This window comes from Delphinus delphis, chromosome 8 (assembly GCF_949987515.2).
Source record: "Delphinus delphis chromosome 8, mDelDel1.2, whole genome shotgun sequence".
Classification (NCBI taxonomy): Eukaryota; Metazoa; Chordata; class Mammalia; order Artiodactyla; family Delphinidae; genus Delphinus; species Delphinus delphis.
In genome coordinates this window covers 98,577,777-98,598,984 of record NC_082690.1, presented here as the reverse complement: position 1 = coordinate 98,598,984, position 21,208 = coordinate 98,577,777, and the positions used below count along the sequence as shown (strand labels likewise).

General features: G+C 57.1%; 1 protein-coding gene across 2 annotated transcripts; it reads right to left on the bottom strand.

Annotated features, from left to right (window-relative positions):
* Nucleotides 1-1,103: 1,103 nt before the first annotated feature.
* Nucleotides 1,104-15,984, bottom strand: RTN4RL2 (reticulon 4 receptor like 2). Of its 2 annotated transcripts, none has more exons than XM_060017418.1 (3): nucleotides 15,626-15,984; nucleotides 9,365-9,846; nucleotides 1,104-2,440 (listed from the first exon to the last, which is right to left on the bottom strand). In XM_060017418.1, exons 1-3 carry the CDS (start codon nucleotides 15,654-15,656, stop codon nucleotides 1,691-1,693), a joined length of 1,263 nt encoding a protein of 420 aa, XP_059873401.1. In that variant the 5' UTR covers nucleotides 15,657-15,984; the 3' UTR covers nucleotides 1,104-1,690. The 2 variants fall into 2 exon arrangements, with proteins under 2 accessions (XP_059873401.1, XP_059873402.1); XM_060017419.1 differs by lacking the exon at nucleotides 15,626-15,984 and adding an exon at nucleotides 10,993-11,028.
* Nucleotides 15,985-21,208: the final 5,224 nt, after the last annotated feature.

The following is a 21,208-nucleotide window of genomic DNA, read 5'->3' as shown; positions in this document are numbered from 1 at the left end:
ACATCTTTATCCAAAGTCCACCAGCTTCAGGCCTTAGATGTTCACTCTGTCCCGTTTCTGCCTCCTCTTCCCACTGTCCTTCTGACTTGTCTGGCCAGGGCCACAGAATCGCAGCATCCTTGAGCCCTGGCACCCAGGTACCGTCTCTTTCCATCCCCAGATCCCAAGTTAGATTTTTTTAACCCTAAATTTAAACCATCAAATGTCTCCCCAGTTGCTTCTGTTGGATGAGACTCAACCAAGTCCTTCTTAGCCAGGGCTCTTCCCTTTCCCCAGCCTCCCCTCCACACACTGGAAAGATGAAGCTTCTGATCACACCTCAAGCCAGCAAGACACCCCAGCTTGGGATTCCTGTCCCTCTTATCACCCTAGCCCCTTGATTTCGCCTCTAACCTGCTTGGAGAACTGCTTCTCTGACCTGATTCCTCCCTGATGACTTCTACCTCACAGGAGCCAAGGGAAAGAGACCATCTGTCTACAAGGTTGCTGTGTACAGCTGTGCAGGCTGTACACTGCACAAGGGCAATCAGGTGAGGGGGCAAGTGTGAGCCTTATGCTCTGTTTGCTGTGGTATGGGGCTGGGTTCCCCTGAGGAAGAGGTGCCTTTCTCAGATTTACCCAAAGTCATGTTTGGGCTGGCTGTGACCACGGCTGTCCATGTTACTCCTCGTTGCAGGGGAAAGAGGGAACTGCTCTCCCTTCCTGAAGGAACAGAGCCTCAGAGAGAACGGTTAGCCAGGCTGGAGGCCTTCCCCAGGCTTAGCTCCTCAGGCATAGACAACTCAGGGTCGCATGTAGCTGCTTCTCCTGGACAAATGAGGAGCTGAGGTGCCATTAGCACCCACTCCTGGCTATCAGATTTAACCTGTCCTGCCTGGGACTCCAGGGTCACAACCCTGGTCCTGAGGCTTCAGCTTCTTGTCATGGGAAAACAGCAAGAAGCACTTGGATAGCATGGAATGGTTCCCCTTTTTGAAACCCTCCTGGCCCTGAAAGCCTGATGGTTCTAAGCCCTCTTCCCACTTTTGAGGACCTGAGCCAACAAATCTTACAGAAGATAAAATAATAGAATTTTTTAATAAATTTTTTTTTTTCCCAAACAACTTCTGTTGATCTTCACCACACAGGGGCCACGGTGGAGAGGAAAGCTCTCTCCAGGCACCCTAAAAAGTGTCCAAGGTAGACAGGAGAAAAGTATTTCTCCAGTGTCGGGAGGTTGAGGGGTGCTAGGATGAGCAGGGGCCTAGGGTTGGCCTGGCCCCGACTGAAGCATCCCTCCAAAGGGCTCCTGGGCAGGGCTCCCTTCCCGGGAGCTTCCAAAGGCTCTGCTGGTGGAAGATGCTCTGCAGACAAAGCCCGTCCCGAGTCCACTGTGGGCACTGGGAGAAGTGGTCAGCGGCTGCCTGGGGTGCCCACCCCAGCCTTGGGATGGGAACGGGTTAACGGCCAGAGTCGGGGAGAACAGGGCTGAGCCACCAGATGTGTCCTCCTGGGGCTGCCATAAGCCAGCAGCCTGGGAGGCAGGGAGAGGTGGCCTGGTCCCAGGGGAAGAGAGGAGCTGGGAGCGGAAAGAAGGCAGCAAGGCCGCAGGGCCAGAGGGCGGGGACTGGGGCCGGAGCCGCAGCTGGGGATGGGGATGAGGGAAGAGGGGGAGCGAGACACACCGGCCTCTTCAGTCTCAGCACCGCAGTCAGAGGTGGTGGGGGACCAGGAGCAAGACGCAAAGCAGAGGGGTGGGGAGCCCGGCCGAGAGCGCGGGGCCGCGGGAGTCCGGGGTCGCCTGGCAGGCAGCGCCGGGGCACGTCTGCTCGCCCCGCTGGTCCTCGCCCCCGTAGCTCTCCCAGTAGTCGTCCTCGGTGGGGGCGTCCCCGCCCTGGCGCCCCCGCGGGTCTTCGGCTGGCAGGTCTCGGTAGAGGGTGGAGGGGTCGGCGGGGGGCGCCCCGGCCTCGGCCACCCCGTACAGGTGGTTGGACGAGCTGTTGCCGCGGGCGCGGCTGCCGGGCCGCGTGGGCACGGCGGGCGGGCAGGCCTGGAAGTCGGCCTCGCGGAGGGAGCGCAGGTCGCGGCCCTGGCGCTCCGGGGGCGTGGCGCACGTCACGTCGGAGCTGGACACGCGCGCGCGCTGGAACCAGGCCCAGAGCGGCCGCGCGCGGCAGTCGCACGCCCAGGGGTTGGCGTTGAGCCGCAGGAACTCCAGCGCCGGCAGGTCAGCGAGCGCCTCGCCCGGCAGCGAGGCCAGGCTGTTGTTGAACAGGTAGAGGATGGTGAGGCGGCTGAGGCCGCGGAAGGCCGCGCGGTGCACGCCCTGCAGCCGGTTCCCGTGCAGCAGCAGCCGGTCCAGACTGCCCAGGCCGCGGAACACGTGCTCCGTGAGCAGCCGCAGGCGGTTCCCGTGGAGGAAGAGATGGCTCAGGTTGGCCAGGTCCGCGAACAGGTCATCCTGGCGGGGGGCGGGGGGTGGGGGGTGGCGGGGGGGAGAGAACAAGAGTGGTGAGTGGTTCTGAGACAGGCACCGAAGAAATCTGGGAAAGAAGGGGAGCATTGTGGTGGAACAGAAGTGGTTTGACCTTCTGATTCATAGAGTCCTGGGTTCTAATCCTGCCTCCTCTAACCTATTTAGAGGTTAATGTGAGAAACGCAATATAGTTCTTAAAATTTTGGGGGTGCATCAGAATCCCCTGCAGATCCCTGAGCCCTGCCCGCAGGGTTTCTGATTCAGCAGGTCTTAGAGCGGGGGAAGGGGTGGGCACGGGGGCGGGGGGAGATTCTGCACGTCTTTACAAGTTCCCAGGTGGTACTGATCCTGCTGGTGGGAGGACCACACTTGGAGAATGAGAACCTCTGATTTGGCTAAGTATGCAGACTTTCAGACTCCCTGACTTTCAAATCCTGGCCTTACTAACTGACACTTGAGCGAGTCACTCAGTATCCTTATGACTCAGTTTCTTCACCTGTAACATGTGGAGATGAAATGAAACAACATGTGTTAATACACGTGGTGGGCATTCTGTGAGTTAGCCATTATTGTGAACTTGGCCAAGCCAGCAATCTGTTTTCTCGTCATTAAAATGGAGGTGAGTGTACCTCCCCCTGGGTTTGCTTTGAGGATTAAAGAAGACAATCCCCATACCTATCAGATGGGTGAAGTGTCGGGCACAGGGCCTGGCACATTGGCGTTCGGTCCAGTGATGAAGCCCACAGGCTCAGGAGTCAGCAGAGCCACGGCTCAAATCCAGCTTGCCCTCTTCCCAGCTGCGTTACTTTGGGCAAGTTATTTAGCCTCATTGAGCCTCAGTTTCCTCAGTGTGTGTAACTCAGAGAACAACTCTTTCAGCAGGCTGAGGGAGGGCTAGATGAGATCCTGTAAGGATGTCGTTCCCGGTGGGCACACAGACCATCAATAAATGGTGGTTATTATGACAATAGTGTCTAATAGTGTCTTAGTTAGAATTAGGTCCCATCCATTTTCCTCTAATAGAAGAGCTTCCTGGGACCCCAAAGTTCTGCTACTGGGCTGGGACATTAAGGGGACCATATCAGCTCCACCCCACAGAGGCAGCAGGGGAGGGGAAGGAAGCCTGCTGCCCCATGCCCTGCATCACTGTCCCCTTAGAGGGGCTGTCCCACCTGCCCAAGGCTGGGGAGTCTCTGAATCAGACCATATTAGTGCTGGAAGGGCCTTGAACTGTGGTTCAGGGGAGTGGAGGAGTGGGTATGCTCCATGGAGGGGAGAGAGCAGGGGGCTGGCGCTGCATTTTAACCAGTTCACCAAGGTATTTGGGAGTTAGTGCTTTGGGGGGCACCAGCCTAGCCTACGTTTTTGCAGAGGAGAGCACTGAGACCCAGAGAGATGAAGGGCCTGCCAGAGAGGGGACCGGAGCCCCAGTACTGAGGTCCTCCCCTCTTGTGGAGGACCTCATTGTGGTCAGCAGACCCGGGGGGTCTGGTTCTGGGGGACAGGGGCATCCTCTGTGCTCAAGCCAGCTCACCCTGGATTCCTGTTTCCTGGCGGTGCCCCTCCCACCCTTCCCTGCCTGGGGAGATGATCCCCCCACCTCACCCAGGAGCCTGGTCTCAGGCTCTCAGGTGGGGGGAGGGCGTTGACTCCCAGCCCACACTCACAGCCTCCGCCTTCCTGTGCTCCTGCATTTTCTCGCCCCCTCCCATCTGGCTTCCGCCCTCTCTGCTACAGGAACTGAGCCTGCCAAGAACCCTCCTCTTGGCCACATTGAGATCCGTCCCCCTCAACCTTCTCGACTGCCTATGACACCAGCTTTCTCCACCTCCTGCTGCCACGGCCCCGTGCCCAGCTCAGGTCTCCAGCGGAGGGCTCCCCGCACGTCCGTGGCCTCAGCCTGGCCCAGCGTGGCCTGGTGTCCTTGTCCTTTTCTTTTTGGTCCCCCCAGGGCGTGGGCTGAATCCCTTCCACTCAAACACCTAATTAGGGTTTCTCTTTTTAATGGAGTGTCAGCAAGAGTAGGACACACCCAGAGGTACCTGGTCAAAGGATAGATGTGGGGTGGGGTGGGGTATAGAGGGAGCAGAGGCAATCGGCACTTTGGGGACTTCCGGAAGTCAGGAAGGGAAGACCGAAAGTTCAGAGATGTTAGGGAATTCAGGCACCTTTGACCTACAGCCCCAGTTCTGGGGCTACAGGATTCCTTGATTCCAATCTCCTCCTCCTTCCCCTGGCAAAAGTCCTGCCCCTCCTGCTCTGAGCCTCAGCCTGGGGGTCCATTCCCCTAACCCCCATCCACGCCGTTGCCAGATCCTGTTGTCACTTCCTAGGCTGCAGGTCTCAGACGGGGTCCTTCCTCTAAAATGGTTCTCTGTGCATTAATAAGCGCTTGACCTTCACAGCCTTCCCCCTCCCCCACCACACTCCCTATCACGCCCTCCCTCTGGGCAGAGAGTGTCTGTTAAAGTCATCCTCTTCCATTTTGAAAACCACATTTCCCTCACCTCCCCTGGCCGGCTCACAGCTCTCGGAAGCCATTCGGAACCTCAACACAGCGTCCCTGCCCCCTTCCCTGGACAGCATCCTGTTCTTCACCTCGTCTCCCTCCAGCCTCCCATCCAGTCTCTGGCGCTGGTCAAATCAGCTGCGGGGCTTTGTGACCTTGGGCAGCTCCGGGCACCTCTCTGAGCCTCAGTTTTTTTTTTTCATCTGTGAAACAAGGGCCTTGAGATCGTTGATCATTAAGATCCATCCTCATCTGATATTAATGAGAAAGTGAGTCCTGGAATGTACCTCATTCATTCAAGAAAGCTGTACTGAGTGTCTGCTCCGTGCCAGGCACCCCACTCACAGCGCTCACCGATCTACGCTGGGTATCATCGCCATCGTTTGCGTCGGCAGCTGACTAACCGAGCTCTTGCCATGTGCCAGGCTCTGTGCTACACAGATCCCATGTAGTAACCGAATCATCACAGCCCCATGAAGCAGATAATTTTTTTTTTTTGGCTGCTCATGTGGGATCTTAGTTCCCTGACCAGGGATCGAACCCATGCCCCCTGCATTGGGAGCGCGGAGTCTTAACCACTGGACCGCCAGGGAAGTCCCGTGAAGCAGATAGTATTATTCTCCCCCTTTCAGAGGTTAGGAGAGGGAGGCTCAGAGAAGGCAAGTGACCGGCCTAGAGTTCGAGAGCCAGTATGTAGTGGAAGGCAGACGTGAACTCCGGAGACAGAGCTCTGAACAGTTGCACTTTGGAGTCAGACAGACCTGGGCTAATTCTAGGCTGTGCCCTTTACGAGCTGGGTGACCTCGGGTGGGCGCCTTAACTTCTCCGAGCCTCAGTGTCCTCAGCCATTGAATGGGGGAAATGATGCTTACTCTGGACTGGACACACTAAACCTCTTTCAAGCAGCATCTCCTTTAATCCTCACAACGAACCCCTGAGTTACAGGTCATTTTTTTCCATTTCACAGATGGGTCTACTGAGACTCAGAGTGGTTAAGTAACTTGCCCAAAGCCACAGAGCAAATCAGATCTGCCTGAATGTAAAGACTGCACTTTTATGCCATGCAGGCTGCTCTAACAGTTAGAAGAGAGACAGATGCCTCCAGCATCTGGTTCCACTCCAGTAGGAAATATGCTCCAGGAGAGCAGGGACACAGTTTTTGTTCACTTCTGAATCCCTGGCACCCAGAACACTGCCTGGCATATAGTAGATGCTCAGTAAGAATCTGTGATGAACGCACCTGGCACAGTGCCTGGCCTACAGCACACAGTCTGTGAGAACCTCCACTCTACCCCATTCCCCTTTCTACCTTCCTTATCCTGAAAAGCTGTGGTCCTCCTGCCTCCTCCAGATCTCCCCTCTCGGGGCAGGCCCGGTGGCATCTTGGGTCACACCTGCGCTCTGCGGATCTCAGCCCGGCCCGCGTGCTTCCGCACCTGCCTGTGGCATCTTCCAGCCTAGTTTCTCCAGGCAGTTCACAGGCAGAGGCTGTCTCTTTCTTTCTCTTCTATATAGGGCCAGGTGTCAAGATGTTTCCTTCCCATGATGCCTCCTACCACTCATGCCAGGGGTGTGCAGAACCAACACTTCCCATTGCAGAAGACCCCAGTGTCCACTCGAGGTCAGTATCCACTGACCTTGCCCAGGTCTTTCCTGACCCCAGGCCCTGGCTGCCACTTGTGATGGAGGATCAGGTCATGACGACAAAATTTATTCAGCACTTAACTATGTGATTATATACACGAACTCACTGACTCTTCTTTGTTTTTTTTTGAACTCACTTACTCTTTACAGCCATTCTTTATGGAAGGTATTATTTTTATTATTCCCATCTTAAAGATAAGAAAACTGAGGTTCAGAGGGGGCAGCAACTTGTCTAAAGTTACATAAGTCAGAAAATAGCAGAGCAGGGATTCAAACTCAGGCCTGCTGACCCCAGATTCCTAACCTGAACAACTAATATATGTTGATGAGGAGGTCAGGATCTCAGTAGTAGTGGTTGTTGCACTACTGGTAATAATTAACAATACTAATGCCAGCGCCCATATATTGATGTGGCCCTGTGCTAAACTTTAGTCCTTACAAAACTTCTTAGCTAAGTATATTGTTAATTACTATCATGATTGCCATTTTACAGATGAGGAGATGGCAATGGAAAGAGTAATTTTTAATGAGTAATTTGTCCAGAGTCGTATAGGAGCCAGGATTTGAACTTAGGTCTGGCAGACCCCAAAGCAGGTGCTTTCAGGGACCTCCCTGGTGGTGTAGAGGTTAAGATTCCGCGCTCCATTGCAGCGGGCGTGGGTTTGATCCCCGGTCAGGGAACTAAGATCCCACATGCTGCGCAGTGGAGCCAAAAGCAAACCAAAACAAAGCACATGTGCTTTCAAAAGTGAGCCTGCCCTGCTGTCCTTCTGAGAACCATTGCCCCTGCACCTGGTCAGCCCCCAGTGGAGAGTTCTGAATGATAAAAACGGCCTGAGGTGTCATCAGGCTACGAAGGCTGAAGTGCTACCAGCTCTTCCTGGCTGTGTGGCCTCAGAAACTTCATTTTCTGTCCCTACTGCCCCTAAGCATCCCTACTGCCGGCCTGTTGTAGGTTTGACGTGATACGGAGAACACGTTAAGCCCCCAGGCACACGGACGATGATTTAAGAGACTTTGGGACCCTTGGTCTCAGCTTCCTCGTCTGTAAGGGAGTATAAACCGTCTCCCAGCAGGGCTGTAGAAATGAGGTGACTGAGCGCACTCTGGAAACCATGAGGTGCAAAGTTAGGAAGAAGAAAAAGGAGGGAGTGTTCTGGGACCCACCCATGGTCTCAGCGTAATCCTTGAAGTTGACCCATGTCTTCAGGATGGGGTCCAAGATGGGCCATTTCACTGAGACCAGTGTTAAATGAGGCTCGTCTCTCTTTTTAAAACAGTATCTTAACAAGCCTTGCTAGCGTGCCCGCCGTACGCCAAGTGCTTTACAAATTATTCATGCACTTGACACTTACAAAATCCCTAGAAGGTGGGTGCTATGGCTGCCTCCATTTTACAGATGGAAAAACTGAGGCTCAGGGAGGTTAAAAAATGCCACACACTTGTAAGTGGCAAAGTCCTTAGCACAGCGCCTGACGCACAGTGTGCCTGCTAAGTGCTAGTGGGCTATTATTATCATTACTTATGCCATAATAATAACACACAACATATTTTCCCAACATACTGTACACTTTACTTCTTGTCTCTCCCCGCCGCTAGAATGCTCTCTGCGAAGGCAGGAGTTCGTCTGTTTTGTTCGCTGCCCTTTGCTCAGCACCAAGAATATTCTGGGTGCTCGATAAATGTTAAATTATTATTGCTATTGTTGTGTTATAATTATCAGCATCAAATCCACCCGTTAGGCCTCATCCTGGGACGGGGAGGAGGAAGTACCTTCCAGGTTGGTGTGGGGAGAGGGGAGGGTTTGGATATCCAGAGGCTGTGTAGCCGAGGGAGAATTTTCTCCCAGAGTGGCTTGGAGGGTGTGTTATTGCTTCCTGGGGAAATAGAATGGGAGGATTTGACTGTCAAACAGTCAGCATGACGACGATAATAACCAATATTTAGATCAATAATAATACCAATAAATAGCAATTACTGTTATTCCTTCCATTTTCAGAGCATCCGTTTTCCAGCTGCTTAACAGCTCTTTACCCTTTTTTTCCCTTCACCCGTTGGTTGCACTGAGACAACAGATCTGGGGGATAGGTTTGGGGAACGGAATCTAGAAAGGGTAGGGTTTCCCCTTGTCCCACGACCCAGTGAGGTGGAGAGAGGTGGAACCTTCTATGGGATACCGGTTGCAGTGGCTCCGCCCTCTTGCTTACCTCCCCGTGTTGCGGGAGGGCATGGGGGTGGGTGAGAAGAGCCGCCACGAAGCCCTTTGGGCTGGGCTGCCTGGGGAAAGGCAGAGTCCCCGGAAGGCAAACAAGGGGGAAAGGAGGGATCACAGAAAGAGACACACACATACACCCAGACAGACATGGGGGTGTGTGTGTGGAGTGGGCGTGTGAAGGGAGACAGACAGAAGAGGCAGAGGGAGACAGATGGGGGAGGCAAGTTAGTGAGCGAGACAGATAGGGACAGAAAGGGAGAGACAGACAGACAGAGGCAGTCAGATGGGGGGTGGGGTATTAGTGACAGAGAAAGATGCAGGAGACAAAATAAAGAAAAGCCCCTGGAGAAAGTGGGAGGGACAGAAACCTAGGAAAGGGACAGAGAAATAGAGAGAGGTGCTGAGACAGAGGCGGGAAGGGTGAGCAGGGACAGAGGGGCCGAGAGGCCCCAGGGAGAGAGGGAAGCAGAAGAGGGCTATGTGTGTCTCTGTGTGTGTGTGTGTGCGCGCGCGCGCGCGCGCCGGACTAGGGCCGGCTCACCTGTAGGTGGAGCAGGCTGTTTTCCTGGAGGTAGAGGTACTGCAGGCTGACCAGGCCGCGGAAGATGTTGCCCGGCAGGCTGCTGAGCTGACAGCGGTACAGATGTAGCGACTGCAGCCGCTCCAGGCCCTGGAAGGTGTCGGGCTCCAGAGAGCGCAGGTGCCGGTTGTCGCCGAGGTCCAGCTCCTCGAGCGCCTGCAGGTGGCGGAAGGTGCCCGGATAGATGGCGGAGAGGTTGTTGGAGAAGAGCCACAGAGTGAGCAGGTTAGGCCCGAAGGTGCCGGGCCGCAGCGTGCGGATGAGGTTGTTCTGCAGGAATAGGCGCTGCGTGCTGGGCGGCAGGGACAGCGGCACCGACGAGAAGTTGTTGGCCTGGCAGCTCACGGTGGGCGGGGACGAGTAGCAGGTACAGAGCATGGGGCAGCTGGGGGCAGCTGGGGGCAGGGCCAGGAGCATCAGCAGGAGGCAGGCCGGGGCGGGACCTGCGGGGAGGGCGCGGGGGAGATCTCTCTGGGCGGCTGCGAGCGTGGGAGTGCCAGCCAGGGGCCGGGCCCACCCACCCCTAAGGCGACCCTTGCTGAGAGCCTTTCGTTTCTAGCTTGGGTGGGGGGTTCTGGGTGCAACCTCAGAGTCGCGAGAGGCCGTGGCCACTTCCGCTTTTGGAGGCTCCTGGTACATTAAAGAATAAAGAAATGCCAAGAGGACATCGTAGGAAGAAGCACTGTGATAGGTTGAAAGTTGTTTGACGAGTGACGTCTACTTTCATTCCTGTTTTCACTATGGTAGGTTTGACCATGACTTTGGTCTTGAGACTTGGGCTGGACAGTGCTCTGCTGGAGGCAGTCCCGTACAACGATGTCCTATATAGGGGTGTTTAGCAGCACCCCTGTCCTCTACCCATTAGATGTGTAACACCCTTCCCCCTGCCGTTATGATAACCTATGACAACCGAAATGTCTCCAGACGTCGCCAAGTATCACCTGGGGAGCAAAATTGACTCCATTTGAGAACAGGTGGCTCTAAATTGAGACCCTCTGCGAATCTGAGGCCCATGTAAAATGGCCCTGTGGCTGCCTCCGGGGTCTGGTCCTGCTGGCCCACAGGTGAGCACAGCCCTCCTCCCTCATCTCTCCACACTGGAAGGGATCTTAGGAACCAAGGGACAGGGGGTCTCCAGGCACCTGCAGCAGAAGCATCAGAGGGTCCTGGAAAGAATGCTGCTTCCTGGGCCCTGCCTGTGCAGAATCAGCATCCCTGGGGGAATAGCCCAGGAATCTGCATTTTACACCCCAGGCTCTTCTCATTCAAAGTCACTTAAAAATTCTTTTTCAGGACTTCCTTGGCAGTCCAGTGGTTAAGACTCTGCGCTTCCGCTGCAGGGGGCACTGGTTCGATCCCTGGGGAACTATGATCCCACTTGGTGCGGCCAAAACATAACAATAATTTTTTTTCAAAGTAACTTTTGAAGGTGGGCCGTGATCCTGCCTTCTTGTGATATAGATGGAGAGGCAGGCCCAGGGAGGCCCAAGGGCCTGGGGGCTAAAGAGCCTTGTCTAGGCCTCCGTATCCCTGAGCTATAGCAGGGGCTCTGGGGCCCCTCATCCATCCCTGTCCCCTGGCCTTCTGACCCTCAGGGCAGCTGATGCAGGTTCTGGGCTGGAACTAGCTTGACCTCTGCCCTTTATCATGACTTCCGGATGAGTGTCGGGACTTTCATCTGGCGGGTTTCGCGCTCCAAAAGCCAGGCGGTCATTCTCTGGGCACACATGGAATGAGCACCTTCTGCTCCAAACAGTGTGCTACGGCCTGCGAAGGCAGAGGAAGACCTTTGCCCTTGGACCCGAGGACCTGAGATCCTGGGTCCTCAGGGCAGACCCTGAGGGCTCCGTGACTTTCACTGACGCCCGGTGTCAGAGGTTGCTGTGTGTGAATGCGCGTGGGAGACGGGTGCCCTCTACATGAAGTGCTGCTGAGCCCGGGGTGCGCACATGGCACCGACAGGCTCCGCGTGTGGCGCGGACATCACGGAAGCTGGGCTGTGCCTCCTCCCGCGGGGGAGCGCAAAGGCGCAGGGTGGGGACCCCGGCGCCACGCCACCCGGCCCACGGCGAGCGCCCCGGCCCCTCCCCGCGCCGCTGCGCGCAAGCGTGTGCCGGTGGTCCTCCGCGTGTGTGTGAGTGCCGGGCCCCGTGCGTGTGTAGGCTGGGTGTGATGTAATACTCGGTGACACAGCGGCTGCTGTTCCCTTCGTTCACACCACCTCCGCGTTTCTCGGCCCTTCTCACCCCTCCCCCGTGCGGCGTTTCACGATTACTTTCTCCTCCCGAGTTTTTCCACATTGGGTGGAAGAGCATGTCTCTCACCCCTCAACCCAACCAGGCAGGGGCGGGGTGCGAGAGCCCTGTAGGGAGCCCTGGGTGGGTTTCAGGAGGGCTGAGGTTTGAGGCTTAGAACAGGAGATCTTGGAGGTGGAAAATCCTCCGGGTTCAAGCTCTGGTTCTACTGAGGTGATGGCTGGGGCTCAGAGAGGGAAAGTGACTTGCCCAAGGTCACACAGCAACGTGATTGGCAGGGCAAGGACTAGAAAGGAGTCTCCTGATGACTGGCCAGAGCACTTCCCTTCCTGGTGGAGTCACCCTCTGAGCTCGCTTCCCCAAGGACTTGACACCAGGGAAAGCCAAATCCCTCTCTGATCCCTTAATCCCACCCCTTATCCACAAGCTCACAGGGTGTTCATTCAGAAGGCTGCCAGCCCTGCAAGGATTATGGAGCTCTTTCCTCAGCCTCTAGGGCCAACTGTTAACCCAGGAGAGGCAGAGGGAAGGACACGTGATCCCAGAGGGCTCCGGAGTCAGGAGGCAGTCCCCTGGCACCAGGGTCTCTTCCAGCCTGGAGGCCGAGCTCAGCAGGGGCTGGCAGGGGCCCCACTCATTCCTCTAGCCCACAATTCCCTGGCCCCCTGCTTGCCCTCTTTAGGGGGCTTCTCTCTTATTTCCCCACAGCCCCTCCCTCTTGCCCCCATATCTCCCCCCATCATGGCCCACCTCCCCAAGGCCAAGATGGCGCTCCCTGCGGGCTCTTTGAGGGGGGGACCCTGAGCAGGGGGCCCCTCCGTGACAGCTGCTGCGTAACAGTGACTCTGTTGCCATTTCTGGTCCTCGCTGCTGCCAAAGCAAAGCAGCTGTAACCCGAGGAGCCTCATCCATAATTCAGGCTGCGGCTCGCACTGGAAGCGAGCGGAGGAGGGGCAGGTGGGGCTCTGGAGGGCTCTGCCCCCGGGCCTGGCTGGAGTGCTCCTGGGCAGAGGCAGCAGGGCCCGGTGAGCTGTGCCTTTCTCTCCCTCCTCCGCCCTCAGCCCCTGCCCAGCCTGTGCCCTTTTCCTTCCCACCACCGTCGCCTCCCCACCCCCTGCTCCTCCTGGCTCTTCACCATCACGCCTTCCCCCCAGGCCCGGGTCTTCCCTCTCTCCCCGAGGACCACGGTTCCACTCCCGGCCCCCATTTTGTGAATCCCTGGCAAAGACGGGGTCCAGATGCACAGAGTGTCAGAGCAGGAAGGTGGGGGACACCTCATCGGCCATCAAGAGCAAACCCCTTATTGCACAGGCCACACCACTGAGAACTGGAGAGGGGAAGAGTTCATTTCACAGGGCGCAGCCCAGGCCCTGACCGAATCTCTGTCAATCCACCTTGGGTTATCTTTCTCGAAGGCTTCATTTTATGCCCCCTCTACTATCTGGGCCGATTCTAACAGCCTCCCCACCCTCTCTGCTCATTCCATCCATCCTCTTTTTTTTTCCCTCAAGTCAGCAAGTGATGGCTAGAGTTGCAGGGGAGCATAGAGCGAGGATGGGCAGAAACCATCTGTTATTAAACACCTACTGTGTGCCAGCCACTGTATTTGTACATATGCCTTTATGTGTAGAATACAACATAACATAGCCCCAGTGAGATCAATCTTACGGCTCCCAATCTGCAGATGAAGGCAGGGAGGTTCACAAACATGAAATGAGTTGCCTCAGGTCGTGCAGCTAGTACAAGGTGGAACCCGGATTGGACAAGTGCATGTCAAAAGGGACTCTCTGACCTTTCTTTGGGAGACCCCACGTCATCCACAGACACCACCCCCGAGTGTGAGAGTTACTGCGCTCGGGGTGGGGTAAAGGGAGGACAGAAATTGCACCCAGGTGCACAGGGCTGGGCCAGCAACGACACCGGCTCTGTTTGGCTATTCAGGGTCAAGGCAAGGTAAAGGACCCAGGTTCTCTCCAACTTTCCCCTCCTGGGCTCCAGGCTGTGGTTGTTCTAGGGGACGGCCCACCTGGGAGTCAGGAAGAGATGACCAGTGTCCAGAAGATGTGGCCAGAACTGACCAGGGGAGGGAACGGAGAGAGGCCAGAACATGGTATTGATCCCAGAAGACTGAGGTGCCCAGAGCCAAAAAGTATCCGCTCACTGAGGGCCCACTGTCAAGGACTCTGGGCTGTCACCCTGGAGCACCAAGGCTCACAAAGTTCTCAGCCCGGGAACCACCATTAAGTCCAGAGATCCCTGTGAAAGAAGAAACTTGAGAAGGAAGCAGATGGACCCGGTGTAGAGGCAGGAAACAGGGTGCCAACCCTCAGGGCAGAGTGGCCCCAGGACAAGTGCTCCCTGGAAAGAGAGTCAAGGCCTCTGGTTTTGAAGGAGGGGCACAGGGTCCCAGACAAGAAGCAACAGCTCCACACCCAAAAGGGCTGGGCCTGCCGGGCAGATGCTGAGGTGGAAGGGGCTTGAGGAGGTGGGAGCCGCGGGAACAGAACGGAGGTGGTGATGATACCAATGACGCAGGGGCCTGGGGAGGCACTGACGCGGGTGATGGAGGTTTAGAGCTGCTGCAAACAGCTTCTCACTCTGCCAGAATGTAACACCCCAAAATAAGCAGCCACCGTGGCGGCGGCGGCAGGATCCCACGACGGGGCCCAGAGATATAAATGGCAGCACGGAGCCAGCCAGGGCGCCCACCCTCGGAGGCTGCCACCCCACTTGAATGTCTTCCCCCTCTCCCCCTCACAGCCACCCACGAGGCCCTGAGCTCAGAGCCCAGGGTCTGGCCCACTGGCCACTCCCTGAAAGAAGGGAAGTGACAGGCAGGCGCTTTGGAAATGGAGGGCTTCCCACGTGGAAGTGGTTACCAGAAGTCTCTTTGTCTCATCCCTAGGCCGCCCCCCCCAGTCTCTCTCTCTCTCTCTCTCTCTCCCTCTCCCCTTTCTCTTCCTTCCTCCTTCCTCCCTTTCCAGCCCCCATCCCCATCCTGATCAACCCCAGGCCCTCTCCTATCTCTGGTTTCCCATCCCCAACCCTAGAGCTCATCCCAGTCGTCTTTCCCTGTTCCTGACACCCCATCTCTGTCCACCATCCCCATCCTCCTCTGGTTTCTGGCTTTCTGATCTCACTCCCCGTTCCTTCCCCATCCCTAGGGTCCCAGCCCTCATTCTCTTTCCTATTTCTCCCACCGCCAGGTTCTGGGTCCCTGGCCCTGGTCTTCTCCCCACCCCTCCCCTAATCTGGTCTCCCCTCTCTTTCCCTCTTCCTGTGTCCTCGCCAGGGTCTCACTTCCCTCCAAGCTTTTCCCGTCTAACCTTTATTCCTCCTCCTCCCCCGCCTTCCTATCGCCCTCCCCTGACCGCTCTCTCCATCTTCCGCTCTCTTCCTTCTTACCCCTTCCCCACCCCACCCCCAATCTCTGGCCCACACCCTTGTCTGTCCGTCACTCAGTTCGTGGAACTATCCCTTTTCTAGCGCCCTCCATCTGTCCTACCGCGGAGGGCCATTTGGATCTCCCTCTGCTCCCCCATCCTCCCGGACAGCCCCCTACCCTCATCCCTCGTCCTCCCTGGTGACTGGAAAGTGCTGAGGCACGGGGCACGAGAAGTTGCTGAGTCGGCGCTTCCCCAGCCGGCCCGAGTCCTCGGCGTCCCCCAGAGCAGGTGGAGCCGGGACAGCAGAACCTGAGCCTCCCTCCCCACCCCCCGGGGCCGGTCCGCCTGCCCCCTGCGTCCCCCCTCGGTCACGAGTTCCCCGCACAGCCCAGCAGGCTCCGAGTCGGGTGCGCGGCTCCTGCCGGCAGCTCTGGGGGCGGGGGCGGGGCCCGGGGCTAAGCGTTTTTCCTCCCAGGCTACCCCCACCCCCACTACTGCCCCACCCTCGCGCCCTGGCGGAGGGGGCGCCCCGCTTGCCTCGGCAGGATGCTCTCTGCCTTCCCGCAGGCTGGGGTCCCTACCTTGCAGCAGGCTCCTGAGCCCGGGCAGCATCTTGTCTCGACGCTCGGGGGAGGGGGCGGCGGGGAGGGAGGGCGCTCCCACTCGCTCCCTGAGCCGGCCAGACGGACGGCGGGGACTCCGCGGGGCTCCGGGAGGGCCCGGGAGTCCCCGGGCTGTGTGGCCGGGCCGCGGCGCTCTACCCTGCGCCACCTGGGCTGCGAACCTCGTGAGGAGCCATCGGCCCCGACGGGACGGGGTGGGGCGCGGCGGGACGGGGTTCGAGCTGGCCGTCGATGCCCGGTGCCCGCGCCCCCCAGCACCGCAGGCAGCGCGCGGTGTCCGTCAGTCCGTCGGTCCGTGCGCGCCGGCTGCTCGCCGATGGAGAGTGGGGACAGCGAGGATGCTCTTCCCAGCCACCCCCCTCCTTCACGCACTCGCTGGCTCCTCCCTCGCTTCCTAGCTTTGCCGATTTAACCGCTTCCTGGCCACTAGGAGGCGGGAGCCGCTTTCTAGCCCCCTCCATCCAGGCCCCCTCTCTTTCTTGGGGGATCCGGAGGACTGTGTTCGATCGCCTTCACGGCGCCACGCTTCTAGAGAAATCCCTTCCGGGGGGGGGGGTGTGCGGTAGTGTAAGGGAACCCCGTGGACTTGCCCAGTTCCCCCCTCCCAACTTTCTGGGAGGAGCCGGGCTCCTGGGTCACCTCCTCCTCCTTGCCGGACCCCAGGCCCCTTTGCCCAGGTCTCCAACGTTCCTCTCCTCTGGGAGACCTCCAAGATTCCACTTTCCCTTTCGTTCCCAGACCCCAAGCCCTGAGTGTGTGCGACTATAAGAATAGTATATGCAAGAGTTTGTGGGTGCGAGATCGATTGCATATGAGCGTGCACGCGCGCGCAAGGACGCTTGTGCAGGTGTGACTGAGTGCTTACACGTTATGTTTTATACGGGCCGGGGGAAGCAGGGGCTCGTGAGTGTGCGAATGGATGAGCCGCTGTCAGCCAGCGCGCGTGTCTGCGCGGATGGGAAACGTGTGAGGGTTTGGCGCAAGCAAACTTGGGGCTGGGTGGCCGGGGTATGTGTACAGTGGTGTGTGTGTGCCCCTTAACGCATCTGCAAGCGGGTGCAAGTTTGGGTGCCCGTGAGCGGGATAGAAGACTCCAAGGTGGGAGGAGAGCGTTGGCTTCACGGGAGCTTCTTCTGCTTCCTTTTAAAGAGGGAGGCATTCTGGTCTCTTCGGGACCCCTTGCGCCCCTCGTGGCCTCGTTCAGGGCGATACCTGCAGGCCCGCGACCTAAGCGTCTCCTTATAAAGGGGAAGATGCGGATCACCCTGGCCTTGACCTGGTCCAGGGCGTCGGGCATCCGGACCTTGGGAGCCGCCCCGGCGCGGGACAGTCGCGGACCCTCGGGGTAGCCGCTTCGGGGACAGTGGCCAAGCGGCGCAGGCCGGGTTGGGGCTGCTGGAGCGGCGCCGACGGCCAGAGCCAGGGAAATCTGCGCGAAGCCGGCCCGAGGAAGCGCGGGAGTCCCGGGCGGCCGCTCCCGCGAGCAAAGAAAAAGAACCCCCCTCGCTCCTCCACCTGGCTCTCTGGCTCCTTCTCTCCCGTCGGTGCCAGGGCCCAACGCAGCGCCTGGCATACAGTCGGCGCTTTATAAATGCTGATCTCATTTTCCCATTCATTTTCTGTTCCATCCATAATCTCATTCTTCCCTCGTTCTCGTTCGATTTCTCTCATTTTCTCCTCCCTCTCTTATTCATATTTTATGGTCTCCGTCTCTCTGTTCCCTCCCTCCCCTCCTTACTCTCTCCCTGCCACTTCCTTCCTTTATGATTTATCTCTTTGTGTCACTGTCTTCTCTGTCTCTCTCGCTTTCTGTCCGTGTCTCTGTCGCTTCCCTTCTGCTCTTGTGCCTCCTTCCCTCCCTGTCTTTCCATCTCTGGGTCGGATGTCTGTCTCTTGTCTCCCTTTCCACCGGGTTTCAGTAGCGGGCTCCCAGCCCTCTTGCACCTCGACGCTCGGGCGCCCCCTGCTGGTTACATCCTCTGCCCTTCTCGGGCTCCCAGGCCTCCCAGCAACTAAATTTCCTCTTCCGGCCCGTCTTACGTTCGGGTGAGGTGGGAGTGAAAAGGGGCGTCTCTGGGGCTCCCCTGTCCCTCTCCCATCTCTAGAAAGCAGGGGCCCTGCGTTTCCCGGGACCCACCCTGCCGAGGGCCCGCGCCTGGGAGGAAGGCCTGGAGGGGGCGGTGGGGAGGGAGTGTTGGGGGTAGTAGGGTGGGATTTGGCGTCCTTCCCCGGAATGAGCCGCGGCACAATCTGTCGCTGGGTTTGTTTGCCGAGCTGCCTCCGGAGCGCAGTGGGGCTGGCTCCCGGGGAGCGAAATATCACAAGATGCGGAGACAGACGCTGAGGGGCGGGTGGGCGGCGGGCTGACTCAGGTGTGTGCTGTCATCCGTTCCCTGGGCTGGCGCTCTTCTGGGTGGGGGGGGCTGGGACCCCAGGCCCCCAACACAGGTGGGGACCCGAAGCTGGGAGGGGAGCCCCCACCCCGGGGTGAGCTGCAGGAAAGGGGGCGTCCCCGCCAACGATCCTTGGCTCCAGTCCTGTCCTTCAGCCCTGGGAGCCCCAAGAGACGCCCCGAACTTGGATGTGCTCCAGACGGTCAAACATTCCCCTGCTTATACCCCGCTGTACAGGCGTCGGTTTCCTCTAGTTATCTGCTGACTCACTACTTTCCCCTACTAGACTGACAGCTTCTTGAGGGCAGGAAATTCCTCTCATCCATCTTTGTGTCCCCAGCATGTGCTCAATGAACACTGTTGGATGGATGAATGGCGCGTGGGTGGATGGCCCAGGGTCTCAGTTTACAGGAAATACCACAATGCATTTGATATTCCCAGTAGAGCATCCTGACCCCTTTTTCCTCCTCTCCCTATCCACATTTGCAGTCCCCCCAACCCCTATCCCCTCCTTCAGACAGGCAGGGAATTGGAAACAGCTCTCCCCGAAGACCAGAGTCCTCTAGGTGACCCGAAGCGAGTTACTTCCTTTCCTGTTTGCCTCAAGTTTCCTCATCTGTACAATGGAATGTACCACTCACGCATAAGCTTCCGCTTACCCAGTAAATCTCCAGCCAGTCGGGGTATGAGAAAATGCTTCATAAAATGAGGTTCTAACCAGTGTCTGGAGTGGCAGCTGTTGTCATTACCGTTTTGCCGGTGATTCTTAAGATCTTTATCTCAGTAGAATCAGACACCACGTCTGATCGAACTGAACTTCTGCAGTTGGACTTTTTGAGATCTAAGGGAGTAAACTGATGTACCCGAGGCAAAGTGTAACCGAGAGCTGTGCCGCAGGGCATCTAGGTCCATTCCTGGCTGGACACTTGGGGGAGGGGGCTGGTGGGCAGCTTACTGTGTCCTCAGGACTTGCCGCAGAGCTGGCCCACCCTCTGGTGGCTGTAGGTGGACCTGCAGTCCCAAGGGAAGCCAAGGATCTCGGGGAAATGGGCTGATGGATGGATTTTCCCTGAGAGGGCAGATTCGTTGTGTGGAGAACTGCGAGCTTGGAAAGGAGGTCATGTCGAAGAAGCAGGACATTGACACAAACTAGATGACTGTTGGCTTCGTCTACCAGTTCCCGCTTATTAATAGCACCCCTACTCTCAGTGTGACACCTGGGGCCGCTCTTCCTTCTTGGGGGCCGCTTTAGTGAGTCTGCAGAACTTCCCTGGTTCTTTTCTGCACCTACGTGGCAACTTCACCGCAGGACACTTGGCAGTTGGCGTACAAGATGGGGTGGCTCGATGGTCAAGAGCAGAGGCATTGCTGGGTTCACGCCCTGCCTCTGCTGCTCTCATAGCTGGATGACCTTGGGCAAGGTGTTGAAGTTTTCTAAGCTTCAGTTTTCTCATCCAGAAAATGAGGCGGGGGTCGGGGGGCAACAGTAGCTCCCAGCTCCTCAGGTTGTTTCAGGATGAAATGAGATAAAGCATGAAAGAACCTGACAGAGAGCCTGACCCTGTGCTCCATAAACGCTAATAATATTCATATTAATTTTCTTGTTTAGCCTAACAGCAACCTGAGGAAATAGATGTTGCAGTTTAGGGGCAGAAAGTAGTTATGGCCTGAGGTCTCAGAAGTCCTAAGTGGCAGAGCTGGGTCCGGGAGTCGGTTCTTAGTTAGAACTTCCCACCCTGTGTGTGTGTCTGACCTCCACATCTCCACCTGCCACAGACCAGGGATGTCTGCCCAGTGTGATGAAAGCAATCCAGACCTGAAAGGTAGAAGTCTTGGGTTCTAGCCTGGACTCTGCCTCCGAATGGCTGTGAAATGTGGGAACGACCTCTCTCCTCTCTGGACTTCAGGTTCCGCATTATCAAAAGGTACATCTTGGACCCCAAACTCCTGAAGTCTCAAAAAGCCATGACTCGGTGACATCCTTCTTTCTGTGTGACTCTGGAATCAGAAGGTACAGTGAAGCCTCTCGGCCATGCTGTCCCCAACTTCCCAGCTCTGGGGTTGTGATGTGCGCCCCAGAGGAAGATCAGAATTTCTAGGGATTCCCCCAGACCCCACTCTGGGTCCCTCAGGACTCCCACTGGCCACCAGGCCTGCCCCCGAACCTGTCGGAGTGATCGTATACTAGGGAGGGAGGGGAAAAAGCTGGGCCTGCGCTTGCCTCCCAGAACCCTTGCCTGTGAGTTCCACATCCTATTCTGCCTGGCCTGATGGGGACAGGGTTCCTTTTCGGGTCCTCTCTTAAACAGGAGAGAAAACCTAAACTAGATGCGTTTAAAGGGCAGCGGTGTCAGAATGTACTTTCTCCTTCCCTGCTTGGTTTCTCGAGTTTCTGTCCCTCTGCATTATTTATAATGATAACTGACCTTTGCTAACTACTCACGTCATGTCATGAAGGTATGTGTACTGGCTCATTTAACATTCAGAGCGGCTCTGTGGGAGGGAAGTCTACTACTATCCCCTTTTTACAGATGGAGATACAAACTCAGAGCGGTAGAAGTACTTTTAGATCTGGGCGAGAAGGGTCTTGCCCTGGGTCCCATGATTTAGAGGGTTTTGCTCTGGTCCTCCTCCAGCCGGCGTCCTTCCGTGGGGGAAAAAGGCCTTGAGACCAAAGGGACGTGTCCTCTGAGAGCCTGAATTCCCCTTTTATTTTTTATTATTTATTTGGCTGTGCCGCGCCGCTTGCGGGATCTCAGTTCCCCGACTGGGGATTGAACCTGGGCCATGGCAGGGAAAGCCCGGGATCCTAACCACTAGGGCACCAGGGGATTCCCTGCATTCCCCCTTTGAGGCCACGCTTTGGGTATCCAGAACCCTGGAATCTCTTGCTCAAATGGCCCAGGTGTACTTCTAGCACCTGTGTAGGCATCATCTCCCCTCTACCTTTATGCCAGTGTGTGTGCCCCTCGGGTGGCTGAGGGGCAGCTGTTTGGAGGAGGTGTGGGTGGAGCTTGGACACGTGGGTGCGATATTCCCGTGCACGTCCACGAGGCCCCTGGTTTGCGGTGGAGCTGGGTTTGGGAAGAGAAGAAGAGATGGCTGGATTTCTGTACAGCACTCCGAGGAGTTGGATCATTTGAAATTT